The sequence below is a fragment of the Eumetopias jubatus genome, unplaced genomic scaffold (assembly GCF_037043125.1).
Source record: "Eumetopias jubatus isolate StellerSeaLion01/CBP00866 unplaced genomic scaffold, mEumJub1_p1.0 scaffold_10, whole genome shotgun sequence".
Lineage (NCBI taxonomy): Eukaryota > Metazoa > Chordata > Mammalia > Carnivora > Otariidae > Eumetopias > Eumetopias jubatus.
Genome location: NW_028274816.1, coordinates 13159236 through 13182112, shown reverse-complemented (window position 1 = coordinate 13182112; position 22877 = coordinate 13159236). Strand labels below are relative to the sequence as shown.

The window sequence follows — 22877 nt, the reverse complement described above, 5'->3', positions numbered from 1 at the left end:
GCAGCCTCCTCTTCTCGCGAGAGGCGCGAGGTGCGAAGCCGGCGGTGCCGGAGAAGCCGGGAGCGACCCCTGGGAGGCAGGTGAGAGTTGTATGCGTGCGGCCTAGGAGCCCGATCTCCCCAACCGTCCCACCCTGTACCTAGAGCCCCTTGTTTTCTGTTCCCAGCCCTGTCCCGCGGTGGGCACCGAACCGTGACCACCTCCCCGGGGAGCATGGCGGGCTTTTGCCTGGGGAAGCCTGTGTAGGGGACCGGCCGGCCCTGCGTGTCCAGGGCTCCTGGCACTGTGGCTTCTTGCTCTTCCCGGGCTGCTCCGTCTCCCACGCTGCCGGAATCGATCTGAAGCCCTGGAGACGGCGCGCTGAGGGGTTAGAGAGCCTTGGTGACCGGGGTCTAAGATCCGCTTCTGCTAATAGCCAGCCGTTGTGACCTTGGGCCTCAGTCCTTTGTCTCAAACACTGGGGGGAGCTGAAGTCTCGGTCTTTGGGGGTACCTGAACCCCCAGGTTGTAATTTTGAGCCAGTGACTTGCCAGAACCTCCAAAGTGTGGAGTTGGTGTTGTTAAATAACAAACATTTAACTGGGTAACTTTTAAAGATCTAGTTGGCGTTATTGAACTATTCATGAATTGGGCAGCATCCCATCTAAGTAGAGAGGAGGTCCAAAGAGCTACAGTGAAAAGAGGTTTGTTTTTTTTTAAAGGCAGAGAGGGGGTGAGACAGGGAAGTCGTAAGGGGAGAAAAGGATTATTTCAGGCAAGGTCACCTTCTTTTGGGGGACAGATGGGGTCTGTTAGGCAGATTACCCTACTAATGCTGACCAGAAAATTCCAGACTGACCCCTTAAGATTAAATTCCTGGAGAAGGTTGAAACTGCAGTGAGGTTAGGTATTAGTTTCTGTTTGGTGATGATGTGGGCTTAGCACAAGTGACTCCATTTTGGGCCTGTTTGCTTCTTTTAATAGTTTAATTGAAAATTTCCCGAACTTGCCAGATCAAAAGAACCATCTAGGATTTGTAGGTGATTTGTAGGATCTGAAGTTGGAGAAAGGCTGGTGTTCATTCTGACACTGAGTGCTAATCTCTGAGTGACTCAGGGAGGTCATGGACTAGGCACTAAACTGAAGTGTACAGGCAGAGTGCCTCACTGTGATATCTGTCATCAGGGAAGACTTCCTATTAATAGGGAGAACTAAATGATTTGGGGATTAGGGATAACTGATGGCAGGAGCTAAGCATGTCATTCCATAAATTTTGTGTTTGCAGTTAGACCCTTGCCTTTGTATCTGTTTTGCACAACCCTTATCAACTCTAGCCTTTTCAAAACATCTTGCCTTCTCCTACCTCAGTGTGGGGGAAGCTCTCCTAAGCCAAAACTACTCCCCAAATGTTAAAATTCCAGATCCACATCTCTGGATTTCATTAAAACACTACTGATCTGTCCATGAGGTTTTGTTTTCTGAGTTCTGTCCACCCATCTTCAAATGAGCCTTTCGTGGGGAAATTCTAGCTCTGGGGTATCCTTCCTGAAACTCTTAATTCTTGACACACACACCTAATTGCCTGGAGACAGTCTTCCCTTTCTTTTCCTTCGAGTTTCTTGTTTCCTTGTTGGTTATCACCTTTTTTCCTCTGTGTGCGTGTGTGCTTGCTTCAGTCAGTTCATTACATTTAAAATTTTCCTTTCTGATAAGGGTCAGTATTCTCAGAATTTTTTTATGCACCTGACTCAAAAAGATTTGATCCTTGGTTTGAACTGATAACCAAACTTCAGTCTTATTTTTTTATTTTATTTTTTTTTAGTTTTGGCCCCCTTCATCCTTAAGAGGAGCCAAATGCCTCAAGATTTGATGCTTATTGGATACCTTTGAAATAAACAAGTGCATCTCCAGAAGATATTTGCAGACCTCTGCTTTCCTATGGGCGCGTGTGTACAGCAGTGAGCGCCAGCGAGGTGGTTAACAAACAAGGCCCATGACGTGACAATGACTTCTTCAACCCCACCTCTTTTTAGTTATGAAAGTAGGCCCTGAGTCACACTTCTGAGTATGTCAGCTCAGGCGCCAGACATTTGTTTCCTTCTAGTTTTTTAAAAAGACAGATTGCCAACAACATAAAACTCTGACAATGAACAGTATCATCCTTTGGCTTTTAGATACCTAGAAGAATGTTGTCCCCCGTTTTATTTGGAAAATGCTGACCGAGAGTAGTGGCTATGTCTGTGTTTTGAGGGTTAATGTTTAATAAGTGCATTTTATGAGCTCCCTCTTGCTGTAGATTAGTTTGGGAGGGATATGGAACGCAAGGCATCTTACATTCTTCTAATGTACTGACACAGTCCCACGGGAGCAGTGTCTACGATGTCATAAAGTGCAGCTCTTACACTGTGTAATTCTAACAGTGAAAAGGAAGCTTCACATCTCTCCCTAGGGAGTCCTCAGCAGGCATGGCTGAGGAGAAAGAATATGTTGTATAGGGACTCTTTGAAGCAAAGGCAAATAAACTGGCCACCAAGAACTAAGAGTTCCTTTAGAACATTATTTCGTTGAGCACTGTGTGCCAGGCCCTGCTGAGTGCTTTGCATATTTTTATCTCCTCATTTACTTTTTACAGCAGCCTGGCAAAACATTATTATTCCTACTTCATTGATAAGAGAGAGGCTTATAACTGACCCGTGGTCATGGAGCTCCTAAGTAGACAATCCAGTGGTAGATGGAACCCTAGTTCATCTGTGCTCGTTAAAACTGCCTCCATTAAGGTGGCTAGACACCTGGCATTTTATTTTTCTCTGGCTAACAAGTAACCTTTTGCTCCTCCTTTCTTTCATGATGGTTTTTCTGTGAGTGTGGTGCAAGGTTGTAGTTGGTGGTGGTGGGCAGGGAGCTTGTCCCTTTCTGTTGTCCCAGGGGAGAACCTGTGCCAATATCATTCTAGAAACAGGTCCTTTATTTCTTATAACTTAATGCCCAGCAATCCATATTCCTGTCTTCCCTGACTGGTTCTTAAATGGGACATTGATCCCAAGTTGCTTACCTTAAAGATTTGCGGGAGTTCTTCCTCAATATCATACGAGAGTTAAAAGCTTAAAAGTTTCAGTTATTGATTGTGTGCTTTTTAAGGCTTTAAAAACAATGCAGTGACTAAGGAATCTTGCTTATCTGATAACACTTGGTATCCTTTCCCTGGGGCTTGCAGTCAGGTCATGATAACAAAGAGTGGGCATTCCACATGGAAGCAAGTAGATAGGGTGCGTGGTTAAGCGTCTGCCTTCAGTTCGGGTCCTGATCCCAGGGTGCTGGGATCGAGTCCTACGTCGGGCTCCCCTCTGCCTCTCGCTCTCTGTCTTTCATGAATAAATAAATAATAAAATCTTAAAAAAAAAAAAGCAAATAGATAAAAGGCATGATTGAAGCAAAAATGCGGAGGTTTTTCATAGAACAAGGAGGGATTCACTTTGGAGAGGTGGGAGGTACAGACAGCAGATTTTGGAGGACCTGATTCCAGAAGAATGAGCTTTGGTTGCTCTCTTGAAAGGACGTGTCTTTAGGAACTGGATGACAGAATCAAAGTACTGTGGTATTTAAGGATGGCTGGCTAACTTGGCCATGTTTTGTAGACAGAGGAGCCAGTCATTTGAAGTGAATATTTTTGAAGAAGGAAGAGGGTAACAGACGTGGCTTAAATTCAGTCCCAGAGTGTCTGTGGTGGCATCCTTGTGACCGAGTTAGCAACTTCTGCAGAAGTGTTCAGCACGAGACTGAGCCATGCTTGACTCGTCTACAGTGGCTTCTGCTGTTAATACCATTTATCAGAGCTATTTTAAGTTGGGCACTTGATGGCATTAATGTTGAAGAAAGAAAGAACTAAGTAGAATGCTATCGCCTGACCTAATTGCATCATGAGCACATTCTATACTCCTCCCTGTATCAAGTGGAAGAGAAAGTTGACCCATGGTGGGGGCAGTGGGCGGGGATCTCCGGAGGTTAAAAGCATGGGCTTTACAGCCCCATGGATTTGGACTCAAATTCCAGGTCTTGCTTTATCCCACATTTACTAGTTGTGTGACCCGGCAAAGTCAATGGCTTCCGTTTTCTGTCTGTAAAATGGGAATAATACCGAGTTTAAGGTTGTGCCAAGGTTCAGCTGGGATAATGTATGCAAGGTGCTTTGAACAGCCTGGGTAATAGTAAATGTGACAGAAAGTCACGGTAGGGACTATTGATCGTTGCAGATTCAATGGGATTGAGTTTTCATATTTTGCTGAAAGGGAAAATATCATTATTCAATTGGCCAAATTTAAATATGTTGTCTCTTTTTTGAAAAAACATTAAGCTGGTGGTAGCGTTATGTCTGCCAATTTATTTGCCTTCTTTGTTGAGTCATACTTTTGCCTAATTAATGTCCTGTGTGTTTTATATTGTGCTCAAGCTGAGTTGTCCCAAATCAAAGCAGAAATAATCTTTGTGCCTTCAACCTCCTTACTTGACTGCCAAGTCCGGACTCTCATCAAGGAAGCAGCCTGCCTCGTTTGGGAATGTTGGGGTTATAAATCCTTGAGATAATAATGGGTTCATTATTTTAGTCTCTCTAGTGTCTACAGGAAGATGTTCTAATGTGGTCAGCATGCTCTGGTGGAAGGTCGGAATTAGGTGGTGATTCTAATCGAATTTGCTGGTACCTCAGGGATTGAATTGTGCTTTTGTCTCTGCTCAGTCCTACTCTCCTCTGGCCCATAGGTTTTAGGTCCATCAGCACGGCAGGAATGGCAGATTATGGGATCTCAGCTGGCCAGTTTGTGGCCGTGGTCTGGGATAAGTCATCCCCCGTGGAGGCTCTGAAAGATCTGGTGGATAAGCTTCAAACGTTAACCGGCAATGAAGGCCAAGTGTCTGTGGAAAACATCAACCAGCTGTTGCAATGTAAGTACCTCCCCACATTGTCTTTATACGGCTGCGGGGCTTGATGGGAGCGTAAGGACTGTGGTTCCTTGCTATCTGAATTTTTGTTCCGGGTGGCACACGGTGGCAGTGGGCGGTCACCCTGTTGTCTTTCAGTTGAGATATGGTAGACTTAAGAGTGTAGTTGATTTATATAAGTATGTTGTTTCTTATTAGATAACCCAAATTTTCTTAAAGACTTTTTATTTGAAAGAGCAAAAGAGAGAGCACGAGCAGAGGGAGAAGCAGACTCCCCACTGAGCAGGGAGCCCGATGTGGGGCTCGATCCCAGGGCCCTGAGATCATGACCTGAGCCGAAGGCAGACGCTTAACCGACTGAGCCACCCAGGCGCCCAGATAGTCCACATTTTTTAAAAAAGCTTACTCTTCAGCCAGCTTCCTTTTTTGCTTCTTTTTCTGAACATGTAAAAGAATATTAAATTAATAGGGCCAAGGGAGAACAGAAGCTTCATTGCGCTCTTGCTAGTAATGGTGGTATAATAGCATTTGCTGGACAGGTAGCTGTTCATTAGGGGTCTTGGGGGGGGCTGGGCAGATTGCCTCGGGGGCCCAGGTGATTGCTGATTAGAATCTTCCTTCTTTTCAGCTGCCCACAAAGAATCTAGCTTTGACATTATTTTGTCGGGTGTAATTCCTGGAAGTACCACTCTGCACAGCGCTGAGATTTTGGCTGAGATGGCCCGGATCCTGCGGCCTGGCGGAAGTCTTTTTCTGAGAGAGCCAGTAGAGACAGCTGTAGGTAAGGAAATCCTCATTTGGAAGACCAGAATTTAACAGCCTTGAATCTTTAGGTATGCAGGGGCTGTCTTTCGGTGATCCTTCTCCTTGGTATAAAAATCTGCAGCAACGCATCTGAGGGAACTGTGATCTTTGACCCAGTAGGTAGTAAAATAGAAGGAGACTGCCTAGCGGAAAACAGCTGGGTCCTTTAACGGGTTGAATGGTTAAACTGTGGTACATCTGTGCCATGGAAAACTTTGTAACAATAAAAAGGAATAAGCCACTCATTGGTGCAACAACTTGGATCATGCCGAGTGGAAAACAGCCAATCCCAAAAGGATGCATGCTACGTGATTCTGTTCATATAACATTCTTGGAATAACAAACTTCTAGGGATGGGGGCCAGACTGATGATTGCCAGGCGTTTGGAATAGGAGGCAGGGGATGTGTGAGGCTGGAAAGGGGTTGCAGGAGGGCTCCTTGTGACTGTGGGAGTGCTCATAGGCCACCGCGCGCACACACACACACACACAGTGCCCGTGAAACCGGTGAGATCTGGGTAGCTCTGCGGACCCCCAGTGACCATTCCCCAGCCTTCCTAGCGTGCTGCACTTGTGGAAGGTGTTCCTATGGGGGGAAGGAGGCGAAGGGTCCTTTTTTTTCTTTTCTTTTTTTCTTTTTTTTTTTTTTAACTTCTTATGCATCTATAGTGATTTCAAAATAAAAAGTTAGAAAATAACGACTGGAAGTCTGAGAGTGATGAATCATAATTACTGACTCATGTGAAACTAAGGGTGGGATCCAGGAAACAAAAACCTCTCTTTTTGGCTCGGTGGTGGGTGAAGCTGCCAAAGAGCCATGCAGTTCTGAACTTGTAACCTTTCCCATCTGTATGTGATGACTTGATTTGTAAATACAGTCAGAGAATGAAAGTATTTTGAAATGTGTAAAGGTGATTGTGTGGAGATACAAGCTTGTGACATTGACAGTGGACACCAGCGTTCTGTGTTGGGAGTGTACGTGGGCGGCCGCCCACCCCCTCTCTTTGTCAGAACCTCGCAGAGAGAACACTCATGTGCTTTTTTTTTTTTAAAGATTTTATTTATTCATGAGAGAGAGAGGGGTAGAGGGAGAAGCAGGCTCCCAAGGAGCAGGGAGCCCGATGTAGGACTCGATCCCAGGACCCTGGGATCATGACCTGAGCCGAAGGCAGACGCTTAACCATCTGAGCCACCCAGGCGCCTGAGAACACTCATGTGCTTTACATTTAGTTCCTCAGCCTCCTTCTCACTCAGTGTTCAGCAGCCCTGGGAAGGTCCTTCCAAGAAGCCAAGGGTGATACGGAACAATAACAATGGAATCATTATATGATCCTTAAGGGCTTGGGTAAGAGCACTTTGAACAACCAAAGGGATTTGTGAAATTAAAATACCATCACAGTTACTGTTTTATGGCTGCCTGACCCAAATAGGATGGAGCCTTTTTGATTTTTCCTGGTTTGACCCACGAAGCCACTAATTGGGGTTTTCCTCTTGGCAGTTAACAATAGCAAAGTGAGGACTACCTCTAAGCTGGGTTCGGCCCTGACTCTTTCCGGCCTCGTGGAAGTGAAAGAGGTATGTTGGTCGACCACCTTCTTTGCTGGGATTTGAAAGCTTGGGTGACCCCACCCAGGATCTCTGTCAGTCGATCTGGAGAGAATCAGAGGGGCGTAGCGCCCTGAAGCTGAGGTGTGCTATGTTTCGTGGGCTGGGAAGCAAGCTGGGAAGAGCTTTGTGTGTAGGATACGTGATGCCTCAAAGGACAGAACCTCTGGAACAACTCTCCTTTGAAGAGGCTCCACGTGGGCCCACGGGGGTGGGGGCACATTCTGGTCTCCGTACTGGTGTAGTGGTGCTGCCCTCAGTGCCAGGGAGAGGGCCACACAGGGCCCTTAATGACACAAATCCTGGGTCCAAGTGAAATGCGGGCACCTGAATCGTCCTCAGATACCTGGTGGATGCTGGAATGGGTTGGGGGAGACTATCCCATTTCTGACAATTCAGTAAAAATATTTAGATTAAATAGAGGTGATTCTATTTCTACATCCTTCTTTGATGTTGAAATTTTCTTGTGTGAGAGGTAAGTGCAACACCATTATAATTGTTATACCACTGATTTGCAACATGACCTAGGGCCTTAGTTTCTTTATGCCCACTCTTTCTTGTTTTTCTTTTTCGTTTAGGGTTTTCTGTTTTTTAAATCTAAATTAAGAGATGCTCATATAAATTCAGTTAATACTGAAGAATATAGAATTAGAAAGTGACATTCCAGGCCTTCCTCACACTTCCCTCCCTCAGAGGAAGTCACCAATACATTTTTTGTGTGTGTGGCTGCTCAGACCTTTTTTGTATTTACGGGTGTGTGTATGTGTGTGTGTGTGAGAGAGAGAGAGAGAGAGAGAGGAAGAGAGATAGACATACTTTTTTAATGTAAATGAGGTCATATGTCGACATTATTCAATCACTAGCTTTTTCTCCCACCTTTAAATATCTTCCACATTTATCCACTTCAGCTCATTGCCCCTCACTTTTTTTTTTTTAAGATTTTATTCATTAGAGAGAGAGAGAGAGAGAGCACAAGCAGGGGGAGAGGCAGAGGGAGAAACAGGCTCACCACTGAGCTGGGAGCCCGATATGGGGCTCGATCCCAGGACCTAGAGATTATGACCTGAGCCGAAAGCAGACGCCCCGCCCCTCACTCGTCTTAAAGATGTAACAATATTGAGGGCTATGGAGGGGCTATGATTTATTTAACCATTCCGTAGTTGTTGGACACAGAGGTGGCACTCCCCCGTTTTTTTCTACCTTAGCATCTGCTACCTGTTCCCAAGAAAACATTTCCTTCTCTCTATGGCCTTTTTTCTTTCATTTCTGCTAGGTTTATTGTGGGCATGCTTCCCTGCTGTAGGCTGTGATCCTATGCAGCATGTCTGACTCCTCTTTATATTCATAATCATTACAACCCGTGGAATGACTGGCACAGTGCCTTGTACCTAATAGACAGCGATTTGATAAACACATTAAAACTTCCCAGAGGGTTGGCTCAAAGTAAGCACATAGACAAAATGACACTCTCTAGGGTACAGATCACTGAGAAACTGAACATGAGGCATGAGGTGACATCTGTCATCTCCTGCTCATATGCTTAATAACACAGAAATGAGTATTTGACGCCTGTACGGGTGGGCATAGTACCACATTATTTTGTGGAAAGAGTGTGGCCTAATCCTTTTGATGTCTCGAATTCCAGCTGCAGCGGGAGTCCTTGAGCCCCGAAGAGATACAGTCTGTCCAAGAACACCTGGATTACCAAAGCGACAGCTTGCTCTCTGTGAGCATCACAGGCAAAAAACCCAACTTTGAAGTGGGTTCTTCTAGTCAACTGAAGCTTTCTCTTGCCAAGAAGACTTCTCCTCCAGGTAAGACTGGCCCAGGGACATCGTTCTGTCCGGGTGGGCCTAGAAGGACATCTTTGACGTTGAACCAGAGAAATAGATGGAGGCGGTGATGTCTCCAGAGGATTAGTCCTTCCTTCATTTCTGTCATTTCCAAATGGAAGAATGTTTAATGTTGTATTGTCCTGGGCATATTCAGATCCAAATGTGAAATAACGGATAGCTGTTATCTCGCTCAGCCCCTTCTGCACCAGAAGACACTGAGGCCCCCAGATTCTAGAGGCCTGAGCCACATGGTTTAGCTAACAACGTCTTTCCACGCCCCAGAATTACGACAGTTGTCCTCAGGAGATCTCACAGTGGTGGTCGTGGTTGGTAAGAGTGGCCTGCTCCGCTTCCCACGTGTCCTTTCTGTGCTAGTAAAGTCAGCCTTTCTTACTTTGAGGAGCATAAGCCACTTGTAAAAATATTTCTTCTCAGAAAGTTGCACCTGCCCTTTGCCGCCCCCTCACCTCATCACTATTTCATGATTCCCGAATTGAGAGAAATTGTCCCAGCTCTGAGGTATGAGAAAATTTGCAGATACATTCACACTGCTCTGCCTTGACCGGCCAGCCACAATCTTTAAGAAATCCCACTGGAATCCCAGCCTTTGGGTTCATGGTTCTGGAATGGGCAGGAAGGGCTCAGAGGAGCAGTTTGCCCTAGGGACGGTCCGAGCCTCCCCCTGCAGCAGTGATCTTCAGGGCTGCACTCACCGCCCGCCCACCTCCCCACCCCAGGCCCGTCTGAGGGCCCAGCCACGCTGACTCTGGGCTCAGCTCTCAGGGCCCTTCCTGCACAGACAGGGTCGGGAGGGGTGAGTGTTGGCGTCTGCCGCTGGTTTGCATCACACTGCCGCCCCCGGCTCTGGAGCTGGCTTCCTCGTACGTGACAGGTTCCCATGAGGCAGCAGCTTTTGCACACTTTCCCGCTTGATCTTCCGATCTCCTGCAGTAGGTCTAGGGAGGACAACCAGCCCCAGGTTCTAGGGACGGAGACTAAGATAAGGACAGAGCAATGTGGAGTGAAGTCAGGCACATCGGACAGACTCCTCTTTGGGGCTCTGTAGAAGCGGCCTAAATGTCGGAGACGGTTTCCTCATCTATAAAATAGGAGAGCACGTACTCACCTTAAAAGGGTCGTAGCAGGAGGTAATCCACACAGCACACAGAGCAGGTGCTTAGCAGATACTGGCGTCTGTCTCTGCGAAGCGACTGGGCCCGGGCCACGCCTGCTCCAAGTGGTGGAGCTGGGCCTTGGGCCCAAGCCTCCTGACTCCCAGTCCCATGTGCTCTCCAGAGTCTCAGGAGAAAACACGCACATAGTAGGCCTGTGGTTTGTTTCTGCTGCTTTGACGAAGCTCTTTTCCTTTTATCGGTTGGACTCAGTGAAGCCCGCCGTGGACCCTGCCGCGGCCAAGCTCTGGACCCTGTCAGCCAACGACATGGAGGATGAGAGCGTGGTGAGTCGGCCTGTGGTCCGTGGACTGCTTTCTGTGCGGCCTGCTTCGGGGTGGCCTCTCTGCACGTGGAGGTGTAAAGCCCAGTGTTGCGGCTCTGCCTGTGGCTAGCAGTTTTGATTGAGAAGGAAACTTCACATTGGTGGCATTTTAAAATCCTTTTTTGGCATCTCTTTTCCCCACAGATTTTCTTGTTCTCACTTCATGTGATATGTTAAAGATTCTGGTGGTATGTGTGAACCTGAAAAGAGTTTGTCAGCTAAAATATGTTATTGGCTCCTTGATTTGGGCAAGTCACTGCACACTCACTGTCTTAAAAGCAGTCCTTGTCCATCTTTGATCAATACCATCTGTTAAAAAGTTCTTCATTTCTGCAGCTGCTGACATTATACTGATAGCAAAACAGGTCGTGATTCATGTCCTCGTAGAATTTACAGATGAATTGTCCACACGTCTATCGAAGAATTACACGAATGTATATACCGTTATTTGTCTTCTTCTCTGGAATTATATAGAAAATATCTTATTCCCTTTTTCACATGACAGCCCTTAGTATATGCAAATAAATAAATATAACATCTCTCTTTTTGTTCTTCCTGCTCCCTCCCCGCCCCCACACACTCTCGAATTGTCTACACACTGTAAATTACTTCCCAGCCCCCTCAAACCTTGCGCATCTTCCGTGGACATAGTTGACTTCACTGTGGTGGTCTGCTTGAACGTGATGATCAGCCCAAAGTAGGTCTGTGGATGCCCTCTTTACACAGGCCGTAGAAACCCACTACCACAGCCCTTTATTCAGCCATCTAGCAGCAGAGACCGTGACTGTGTCACTAACTTCTTCAAACGCTCTCTAGGATCTCATTGACTCAGACGAGCTGCTGGATCCAGAGGATTTTAAGAAGCCAGATCCAGCTTCCCTGCGGGCTCCTTCATGTGGGGAAGGGAAAAAGAGGAAAGCCTGCAAGAATTGGTAAGTGTTAGCATAGGCCGAGTCTGCTGGGCAGCTTCTAGTGGCTTCTGAGTCTCAAGGAATCATAATACTTGACTATTATTGAAATATTTATTTTATTGTGAAATGTGTCATACATACGGAGGAGTAGATTAATCAGGTACATTTTAAAGAGTAACAAAGACGAATAGCTGTGTACTGATGACCCAGGTTAAGAATCAGAAACATGACTAGTATCTTAGAAGTCACCTCTCCATGCTTCCTCAGCTGCATCTTGCTCCCTCTCCCCACAAAGGTTACCATCCTCCCAAGTTCGTATTAATCATTCCTGGCTTATTTGATAGTTTACCACCGAGTGTGAAGCTCCAAGTGATATATTCTTGAGCTGTGAAGAACGGAGTAAGAGGCCCAACCCTGGCGAGACAAGGAAACGTCAGTCCCCTCCATCTGTGAAGGCTCCCAGTGATCTTCTGGGCTGGGCGCTTTGAGGATCTCCTGGAGTCCCTCCCAGGGCTGTCAGTAGGGAGAGTCATGGGAGAGCTCTGGGACCGCAAGGGCATGCGCAGAGGGAACACTGGGCAGGGCTGTGGTGTGCCGGGGTGACTGGGCAGCCAGCCGAAGTGTGTTCAGAGGGCGTGGGCTGCCCCGGCTGTTCTGCTCTAGGCCCACCGGAGCTGGAGCTCTCCTCCTCGGAGCCAAGCACAGCACCCGTGTCCTCAGATCAGCGCAGGGAGGGACGGGAAAGCCGAGTGTTAGCAGCGCTTGGTCGAGATAAGCCCCGGACAGGGTCTGGGCTGGCTTGCCTACACTCGGGGACAAAGAACGGTATGACGGCGGCTTGGTTTGTGACAGTGGCAGCCGTCAGCCCATCCGTCTCCTGGGCCCCCACTCCAGTGCGCACATGCGACTCTGTCCACGGCAGAGCTGATGTCTGGGGGTCCCCCGCACTGTTCCCCTTGGGGCTCCCCTCTTTCTGACCTACGTTAGCTTTTCTGGCTTTTGTAGCCCCTGCTGCTTTCTTGGTTTTCTCTCTCACTTTGGTGGAGCCCATTCTCCAGTAGCTGCTTTAGAAAGGCTACTTGAGAGGCAACTTGGTTTTTTTAGATTTATTTTCAGACTTTGTGTGGCTAAACGTTTTTTTCTGTTCTCATAAATGGTCATTTGGGTATAGAAATCTAGAGGCTGGAAATAATTTTCTTACATGATTTTGAAGACATTTCTGTCTTTTTTCCAGATACAAAGGTATCTGAGGCCATTCTGTTTCTTGATCCTTTCTGCAAGACCTCTTTTTCCATTCTGGAAGTTTGTAGAATCTTCTTTATCCCTGGTATCATTTTGTAATGTATCTTTTTTTTTTTTTTAAGATTTTATTTATTTATTTGACAAAGAGAGACACAGCGAGAGAGGGAACACAAGCAGGGGGAGTGGGAGAGGGAGAAGCAGGCTTCCCGCGGAGCAGGGAGCCTGATGCGGGGCTCGATCCCAGGACCCTGGGATCATGACCTGAGCCGAAGGCAGACACTTAACGACTGAGCCACCCAGGCGCCCCTGTAATGTATCTTGAATAAGGGTCTGTTCGCATCTTTTGCACTAACCATTCAATGCAGCTTTTCAGTCTAGAAGTCATGCCCATGTCTTGGGAAATATTCTTTAATTTTGTATGTGAGTTTTGCCTTCTCTCTTTGCTTTCTCTGTGGCCTGTTCCTCAGACGTTAGGCCTCTTTAATTGGTCCTATCGTTTTCTTTGCTTCTACATTTTCTTTATGCTCTACTTTCTGGGAAATTTCTACAGGTTTATCCTCCAAAATTTCTGTTGAGTTACTTTATTTCTACTCATATTTTTAATTTCCATGATTCCTTCTTTTTGTTTTGCCTTTTTTTTTTTTTAAGTATAGCATCCTATTTTTATTTTGCGGGTGTGATCTCTTCTCTTTTCCTTGAGGTTCGTGATAGTTCTTTGGAGGTTTTTTTCCTCCCTGCATAGTCTCTGTTTCTTCCAACTTGCTTTTTTCTTTTTTCTAAGATTTTATTTATTTATTTGAGAGAGAGGGAGAGTGAGCAAGCGAGAGAGCACAAGAGCATGCAGGGGGGCAGAGGGAGAGAGAGAAGCAGACTCCCTGCTGAGCAGGGAGCCCAATGTGGGGCTCGATCCCAGGACCCCAGAATCTTGACCTGAGCTGAAGGCAGACACTTAACCGACTGAGCCACCCAGGGGCCCCTAACTTTTTTCTTTTAGGAGGCCTTCTACCTCCCGGGAAGCGCCCTTGTCTCCATGATTAAGAGGGGAGGACAGAAAGCTGGGAGCCCTGAGCTGGGACTTGTTGACTGTGCTTTAGTGAGGGAGCCTGTATGGGCCTGTGGGGGACACCTCAAAGTCAGCACCTTTGGGTTTCTCCCTTTGGGGTGGTTAGATTTCTCGGAGAAGTGTCTGTCGGGTGCTACCTGTTCTTTTGGAGGTTTTGGAGTGTGATGCGGGTTGAGAGTCGGCCACCTGCTGGGTGGTGGCTACCTCCCCGCCTGCTCGGAGTTGGGCTGTCCTCAGTTGGAGTCACCGCTCCGCCCTCCTGCTAGGTTCCCAGCGCTGTGTTGACTGCTGTTTCCTTTCCCGTAGTCCCTTTCTTTGCAGGTTAGGTCTTTACTGAAGTTTCGGTGAGACTTCGAGAGAAAGTAAAGTAGATGCCTGCAGTCTGTCCTCTTAACCTGAAAACCTCAGTGTTGGTATTTTTGCATTCATTTAATGGACAAAAAGGGGGGTAAAATGTTATTAACTGGTGGTGTGTGGGCTTGCTGAATCATCTGTTTTTTTAAGTGTGAAAGTTGCCAGCATTCACAAATCAGGAGATTTCAAGTAAAAATTCAAATTTTTTCTGTCCTTAGCTTTGGAAAATGGAAACACGGAATCTGCTTCTCCCCGCAGCATTAATCAGCTGAAGCTGAGTAGTGGCCAGCCTGTGTAGACAGGGCATCTCCCCTCTGGGTCTCCTGTTGCCCACCACTCTGTCTCCCTAAATAGCCTCACACGCTTACCTTGTCAGGCTGGCCCTCTGGGTGTTTGTGAGTTAAGACGTCCCGGTATAAAGAGAGACGTTTTAGAGCGAATTTGGGCTCTGTCATGGACTTGGAGCCCCTGGATGGTGGCAAGTCTCACTCACAAGCTCCTGATTTTCCCCCAGCACCTGTGGCCTCGCGGAAGAACTGGAAAAAGAGAAGTCAAGGGAACAGGCGAGCTCCCAGCCCAAGTCGGCTTGTGGAAATGTAAGTATCTGGATCGTTACTCAATATTCACAAAACCCCCGGTGGTATTGGCCCTCATCTTAAGCCCAACACAGACTAGCTCCAGCTCTGAGTTGCTGCCCAGATATTTTAATAATGGGTAAATATGTGAGAATGTGTATATAGGAGAGAGGTCATCTCCTGGGAGGGGGTTAGCATGCTCATTGCCCATAGGGGAGGCTCCTGTCATTTATTTTTGGCCCCATTCTTCCGACCTTATAGTGGCCTGATGCCATTCAGCCATTTGGCTGAGCTCGGCTATGATTTGAACTGCTGAGAATACAGAAACACAGTCTCCTAAGGAACTTCTCTAGATCACTGCTTTTCATAAAACCAAAGCTCTTAAAAACTCTTAGTATTTGGGTTTCAGTTGGACCCACCTACGCAGCCAGCCGTTTTCATCAGGCCACTGTGGCCGTGCTACGAACTCAGGGGTCCCTTTCTTGCCCATGTATGTGGGGCGCGCGGACCCTCAGCTTCCCTGTGTGATCGTCTCTTCTCTCGACAGTGCTACCTGGGCGACGCTTTCCGCTGCGCCAGCTGCCCCTACCTCGGGATGCCGGCCTTCAGACCCGGGGAGCAGGTGCTCCTGAGCAGCACCAACCTCAGTGACGCCTAGGAGGGACCTGACCCGGTGCGCATCCGCTCCTCCGGCCGACTCCCGCCCCTCCAGTCCCGCCGCTGTGGTTCCTCCCACCTCCTCTGCATTTGCTCGCTCTCTCATTTGCTTGCTCTTTGCAGGGAGCGTGCTTGGTAAACAGAGAGGAGCGGGCTCTGGGGTGCGGTGGTGTGCGGTGCAGCTATGCATCAAAAGGCCTGAGTGTCACGGGGCCTGGTTACTCCGAGTGGGGGGACCTGTTTCTGCACCTCCTGTTGGGGCGCGCGTCCTGAAGAGGCCACTCCCCCGACGTCAGTGCTGACCTGTCATTCGGAGCCCAGACACCCGGGAGTATTAACGCTCTGGGACAAAGAGGGCCCCCGCCCCACTTCCAAGCTCAGCAGTAGTGCCACTAGCGGTCGTCCAGAGGTGGCGGTCTCCTCAACATGCAGTTGTTGGTGACAGGAGTCACGTGTCTCGTGGCCTCCTCGCGACACCGAGGGACTCACCCGTCGGTTGCTGTGATCACACCCCGCATCCCTCTCTCCCTCCCATCCCCACCTCACCCCTGTTTCACTGTATTGTATCTGTCAGTCATTAGAGTCGTGTACTTCAGCACGTCCGTTGTGGGGAGGGGCGTGGGCGTGTGTGTGTGTGTGTGTGTGTGTGTGTGTGTGTGATGTCTGACACGGCCATCTGCGCGCAGCTTGGACCACGAAACTTTCTTTATTGAAGAGACTTGGTGTCACACCAGTGGGGCCAGTCCTACACTTAAGGATCAGCGCCTCTCTTCATCTACTTGAGAAGAGACCAGGTTGATAAGGATTTAAAGGAAGCAGGACAGAAATCTGAAACAACAATAAATCTCTCTGACCAAGAGACCTCTCATTCTTTGTTACTCACACACACCGACTGGAATCGATCTTGCCAAATAGTCGGAGAGATCGTATGGATTTAAGAGACCAGGATTTGGGTGGGTACCTGGCTGGCTCAGTCACTAGAACATGCGACTCTTGATCTTGGGATCCTGAGCTTGAGTGCAATGTTGGGCATAGAGATTACTTAAAAAAAAAAGAGGGGCGCCTGGGTGGCTCAGTCGTTAAGCGTCTGCCTTCAGCTCAGGTCATGGCCCCAGGGTGCTGGGGTCGAGCCCCCACATCGGGCTCCCTGCTCCGCGGGAAGCCTGCTTCTCACTCTCTCACTCCCCCTGCTTGTGTTCCCTCTTCGCGGTCTCTGTCAAATAAGTAAATAAAATCTTAAAAAAAAAAAAAAAAAAAAAAAACGCGTCCAGGATTGAGAATCCCTGCCCTAGAGAAGTTCTTTTCCGCATGCACTGGAAGACAAGCTAAAAAATGGTATTTGTAACAGCAAGAACCTGGAAATAGTCCCAATGGCCTTTAACAAGATGGATGAACGAGTTGTGTCATCACATGGTGGAAAATGGTGTGCTGGAGCTGTGCCCGGCGGTGCGGCGGGGTCTCCCACGGAGAGCCGCCAGAGCAAATTACAGGAGAGTGCGTGTGCGGGGTGTGACCTTTCCCGTAGAGCGCAAGGTCTGAAAACACAAGATGCATCAATGGGAGGGATATATAGTCTGTATACTATGTATACACACAGGTGACAAACTAAAGGAAATCAAGAAGAATAAAATGCAGGAACAATGGTCTCGAGGTTGATGGGGAGATGACATTCTGTGAGGAGGAAATGGGGCTTCTAAGCAGAAGGAAGGTTCTGTTTATTAAGGTGGCTGGTGGCTATACGGGTGTTTGTCACCGGTTTGTATACCTTACGTATACATTATCTACTTTTGTATTTATAAGAAATGTCATTAAAAAAAAAAACTAGGAAGGGATGCCTGGGTGACTCAGTCAGTTAGGTGATCCACTTGGTTTCGGCTCCGGTCATGATCTCAGAGATCGAGCCCCACGTCAGGCTCTGTGCTGAGCGTGGAATCTGCTTAAGATTCCCTGGGCCCCTCACCCCCACCTCTCTCTCCCTCTCTCAAAAAAAAAAAAAAAAACCCCAAAAACAGAAACAAAAAACTAGGAAAACCCACACATAAAACCTGCGTGTTAAGGAAAACGCCTGCTCGCCCAGAACGCGGTCCTGCACCTCTCTGACACGAGCCTCCAGGAAATAATTGGCACAGTTAAAATTCCATTCAAAATTGTAAAAGTGGAACCAACGCTAATCCTAACAATAACAAAGCAGATGGATATTATCTGTGGCCAAAAGAACTTGCTGGGATCACACATGGATGAAGTACGCCACAGAGACACAAGAGCCCAAGGGCATGATTCCTAAGGCGTAAAGGGGGAGGGATTCCGGTGGCAGACCCTACACCGCAGAGCTGAGGCAAGAAACATAAAACCCCAGAGGGGAAGTGGCCGTGAAGGAGAGAGCACTCGGAAGAACAGAGTGCTAAAAACGGGCAGCGAGGACAGGAGTAAGAAAACGAACCAAAATGAGAGGGACATGAAGAGGGAAAAAGGAGCAGCGAGACAACGATTCATCACAGAAGGTAAAAGAAACACAGTATCCCAGAATCTTCATGGAAAGAGACAATTCCAGGAAGTTTCCAGAAAGCAAGCAAGCGTGGGTCTCTACGTTGAAGGCAAAAGAGGCACAGAACGTTCAATTCTAAAAATAACTGTTTCCCGGGGTGCATGGGTGGCTCAGTCAGTGGAGCGTGGGACACTTGATCTCGGCTCAGGTCATGACCTCGGGGTCGTGGAACCGAGCCCCGCGTCCGGCTCCGCGCTCGGCGGGGAGTCCGCTAGATTTTCTCTCTCTCCCTCTGCCCCTCCCCCTGCTTGTGCTCGTGCGCTCTAAATAAATAAACAAACAAATAAAATCTTTTTTAAAAAATAAGCGTTTTCGGGGCGCCTGGGGGGCTCCGTTGGTTAAGCGACTGCCTTCGGCTCAGGTCATGATCCTGGAGTCCCGGGATCGAGTCCCGCATCGGGCTCCCTGCTCGGCGGGGAGTCTGCTTCTCCCTCTGACCCTCTTCCCTCTCATGCTCTCTATCTCTCATTCTCTCTCTCTCTCAAATAAATAAATAAAATCTTTAAAAAAAATAAAAAATAAGCGTTTTCTTAGCTGCGGCCCCTGGACCTGTGCCGGCGGCGGGCGGCGCGATCTCCAGGAGGCGCTATTAACGCTCAGTTCCCTTACCTCTGAAACAAGGTGGCGCTCTCCGTTAAACAACCGCAATGAAGGTTTTTGTGGTCTTGAAAAGTTGCTGGTTTGTGCTTGTGCTATCTTCTCGGTGCCCTCAGTCTGTCCTTGCTTCCGCGGCTGTCCCGGCCCAGTGACAGAGCTGGCGGGGACGCGGGGCGCGCGCGGTGGGGACAGCGCGGCTCTCACCCCCCCACCCCCGGCGGGACAGCGGGCGAGGGACGCGAGGCCCCACGCAGCCCTGGGCGGCCTCGCTTCCGGGCGGGGCGGGTGCGGGCCGCTCACCGGTCACACCGCCCGCGGCTACACCTGTGAGGAAGCCCTGCAGCAACCCGGAAGCCGGGTTAGGCTCAGCGGGGCTCCGAGGCGCTAAGTCCCTCCCTTTCTCCCTTCTCTCTTCGTTGACCATCCCTTAAACATTTTGTCTTGTACGTTAGGCCAGTCTTCAAATAGGGTGAGATACACTGTAACACAGCTGGATTCGTTGTTTTTCATTCAGATCAACTCTATTCTTCAGTACCTGAAGCGTTACAGCTGTGTTGCCCCATTCCTTCTCTGCGCTCCCCAGAGGGGTTCTCTCTCCTGAAGGTGATGCCCGGCACCCCCATGCTGCTTCTGTAGAGTTTCTCTGCAGAAAAGGGCTTATGTGAAGCTTGCCCCCCTTTTTTTGAAGTCAAATCGACATAACATAAAGCGAACCATTTTAATGGGAACAAACAGTGCACCCACAATGTTGTGCAACTATCACTTCTGTCTCGTTCCAAACGTTTCCATCACCCCCAAAGGCAGCCCTGTACCTGTCCAACATCTGGGCTTTCTCCCCCATCCCCCCTGCGCCCGGCAACACCCATCTGCAGTCTGTCTCTGGGGACTTGCCCCTGTTCTGGGCATTTCTTATGAATGGACTCATACAGTGTGTGACCTTCTGTGTGTGGCTTCTCTTGGCGTGTGTTCAAAGGTCATCCCCCTGTAACACCTATCAGTACTCACTCCTTTCTGTGGCTGAATAATATTCCATTGTATGTACGCGTCACTGTGTATCCACGCATCCCCTGATGGACATCTGGGCTGCTTCCATCTCTTGGCTATGGAGGAGAGTGCTGCTATGAACATGGGCATATATGCACTGAGCATGCCCCCCCTTTTTTCATGATCAAAAAGTTTTATTATAGAACTAGTAAACACTTCGACCTAAAGGTGGAGGGATGGGCAAGGGCTAAAACCTAATAAACTAGGGAAACATATTTATTACATATACGAGAGACAAGTAATTAGTCTTGATTAATACGCAGGTTTTACAAATCAATAAAATGTTGGTTCAGTGAGGAGGAAACTGCAGGTTTTCTCAGACTCTGATCCCCTACGGGCAATGTGGGAGCGGAAAAGCAGCAGACTATAAGCCCTCATTCTCTTGACTGGGCACATCCTCAAGCCCATTAGAGAAGGGTCCGATTTCATCATTTTAAGGGAGAAACAGGCCCAGGAAGATGGAGGGATTGTGTCAAGACCCCACAGCCAGTCAGGACCAGAGCAGATAAAGGGCAGGTCCCTGACCTCTGTGTGAAAATGTACCTGTGGGGTTTTAGTTTATGTAGGAGACTGCGTTGACAGAGAGAGGTCAGCGCTAGTCTGACTACTGACACTTCCCAAGAGAAGGAGCCGTGGGCCACCACTCGGGGCAGAGGAGAGAACAGAGAGGTCGCAGTTTTTATTGGGGTCCGCGTGGGAAAAGCACCGCCGGGCAGGGGAAACTCCTGAGGGTGGGCTACGGTGAATAATTCCGACAGGCTTCGGACAGGGGGCCGTCCCTAGTGGTCTGGTCCCCGGCCCCGGGTGATCTGGGGCAGGGGACACAGTGGTCTGCGGTGTGACGTACAGAAAGGAGGCGTTTAGGGGAATGAGCTCCAGGTTGGTTGGAGAGTCTGCCGTGTGATTTTCGCGTGCCTTCCAAAGCTGGAACGCAGGGGAGGTGTAACTAGCTTCGGCCATGACTTCAGCCCTGTCAGGACTGGAGGCCAAAGAGGCAAATACGGAATCTAAGAGAACACAGCGTGAAGAGCCCTGGCGCGCTGCTCCGGGCGCTGGCCACGTCGCGGCTGGAATGAGCCGCCCTGTACGTCCCAGTTTTTTGCTTCTTCCTCTTCATCCCGCTAACCCCAGGCAGAGTGTTGGTGGTTTCCGGGCCTCTGCTCCCCCAGGAGAAGGGCAGACACCCAGATCCGGAGCCCCGAGCAGCCACCATCGGAAGTGGGTGACCCGGCCCCCGGGGACCGCGCGGAGGAGGCGGGGCGCCTCGGCGGTCAGGCACCTCCCGTTTGATCTTTATCTGGCGGGGTGGGGGGGGCGGGGCGGGGCGGGGGGGTGCGACGCGGCCTCTGGTGGCCAAGCGCAGAGCAACTCAGTTTTAAATTCCACTTCAAGACCAAGCTTGAAGCCCGGTTTTCACGGCATCGGCTCCTCCGGGATTTCTCTTTCTCTGTTCGTGCCCCTCGTGGAGTTCAGCCGGGGGCTGGTTGATGTAGATGTGTAAATCACATGTCCACTATGCACAAAGCACCGCTCCCCCCCCCTTATAAATGGGTCAGGTACTGAGTCGCCTCACCCAAATACCAGCCCCCCGTGAGCTCACCAGTGAGACAAAGGTGCAGTAAGTATAGTAAAGGGGGCAGAGTGTGGTAGAGGTGAGGCTGAGGCCGGAGGGGGGAGCTGGCGGAGGGTCGGTGCAGCCAAGCTGAGCTCCGAAGGGGGTCTGGATTTCAGTCGAAGGAGGGGACGCCCTTTCCAGGTGGGAGGGACAATGTTCTCTGTTCTCTGGTCCCTGCCCAGTCATCTTTCTCGCCAGTCAGGGGAGTCCCCAAGTCGCGATTCCTTCAGATGGCCCCTTTTTGGAGGGACGTGGTGGCTGCTCCCATCTCCTGCATCTTGTCCCCCCACCCCAACCCCTTACAACCTGATCATGCTGTTAAACATCCTCACAGTTCTCCACGAAGCTGAACTCCTCTGAGCTTACAGATGGGCCTCTGAGGACGATTTCACTCAGACAAAAAGGTTTTGCTTCTTTTAAAATGCTTTGCACATGAATAAAATTGGCGTCTTCTCGAGTGTCTTTAAGCTCCAGACTGCAAAAGTGAGGGATCTGGACCCCAGCCCTGTTCTCCCTTGCTGTCACAGGAGCTCCTTCTTGCCTCCCTCTATTTGGAGATTGTTTTTTCCTCCACTCCCCACCCGGCCCCTCCCCGTGGATCCAGAAGACCTCAGACAGAGCTGCCCCCAGGATTCCGGCTCCAAGGCAGTAGTTGTTGGAGGGATTCTCCTCGGGATCAGGGCCGGGGAAGAGCCCACCTATGGTCGAGGAGACCCTGGGTTCACAAAGAAGCCAGTTCACCATCATCAGCCTCATTATGATTGTTGTTTGTCCTGTGTTACTCCTGCTCCTACTAGAAAGTGGGCTTGGGTCCGTCATCTGGCCTGCAATAAGACGACTGACCACAAGGGGGCAACAGGAGGCAAAACAGCTGAAAATAACGCAAAATTGGCAGCCCTCAGTGCGGATCACAGAATCCTAGGAAGAGAAGGACCCTCTGGCCCTGCCCCCAGAGTGCATCCCAGAGAGAGAAGCCATGAGGCCTTGGCTGGTCAGGAGAGTGGGACAGAACTAAAACCCCAAAACCCTGTTTCTCCCACACCTAGCACACTATGGCTCGGGCCCTGACTTGGGCTGGCTCAGAGCCGTCTGGGGGTAGGGAGTTCATCACCTCCCCATCCCCCACCCTTCTTAGCACTTAGGCTGTGGGGCGCTCAGGGTGGTTCATGGAGCTCCCCTCTAACGGAGGAGCCAGGACTGACAGACCCGCACAGCGGTCATCTGGGAGAACAACCCCATCACAGCGGGCTGCCCTCTGGTCTCTAAGAGCAGGAGGAATCAGAGCAAGAGAGAGAACCCGAGGGGCAGCTTCTTGGGGAAGGCCTCCTGGAGACTGCGCTCATCCCTCGGACACCGCCAGCTCCCCGGCCTGGGCCTCTCTCACCAGGACTGTCTCTCACCCCTCATGTGTGACTCTGCAGTGGCCATGTCCCCCTCTCAGCCTCAAGTTTCCCTTTCTGGCCTGGACAGGGCAAGACCAGATGTTCTTCCAGTGTGACAGACTGGGTGGCCAGAACACACTGACCCAGACTAAGGTATGAAGAGAGAGACTTTTTCTTTTCTTTTTTTTTTTTAAGATTTTATTTATTTATTTATTTATTTGAGAGAGCACGAGCAGAG

The 22877-nt window shown here is 49.3% G+C and overlaps 1 protein-coding gene across 2 annotated transcripts; it reads left to right on the top strand.

Annotated features, from left to right (window-relative positions):
• Positions 1-3: 3 nt before the first annotated feature.
• On the top strand, positions 4-16315 carry CIAPIN1 (cytokine induced apoptosis inhibitor 1). 2 transcript variants are annotated; one of them, XM_028094727.2, is made up of 10 exons: positions 53-80; positions 1802-1952; positions 4735-4917; positions 5543-5695; positions 7216-7292; positions 8968-9136; positions 10543-10616; positions 11471-11586; positions 14739-14820; positions 15347-16315. In XM_028094727.2, exons 3-10 carry the CDS (start codon positions 4761-4763, stop codon positions 15455-15457), a joined length of 939 nt encoding a protein of 312 aa, XP_027950528.1. In that variant the 5' UTR covers positions 53-80; positions 1802-1952; positions 4735-4760; the 3' UTR covers positions 15458-16315. The 2 variants fall into 2 exon arrangements, with proteins under 2 accessions (XP_027950519.1, XP_027950528.1); XM_028094718.2 differs by lacking the exon at positions 1802-1952 and having other exon boundaries at positions 4-80.
• The last annotated feature ends 6562 nt before the right edge of the window (positions 16316-22877 follow it).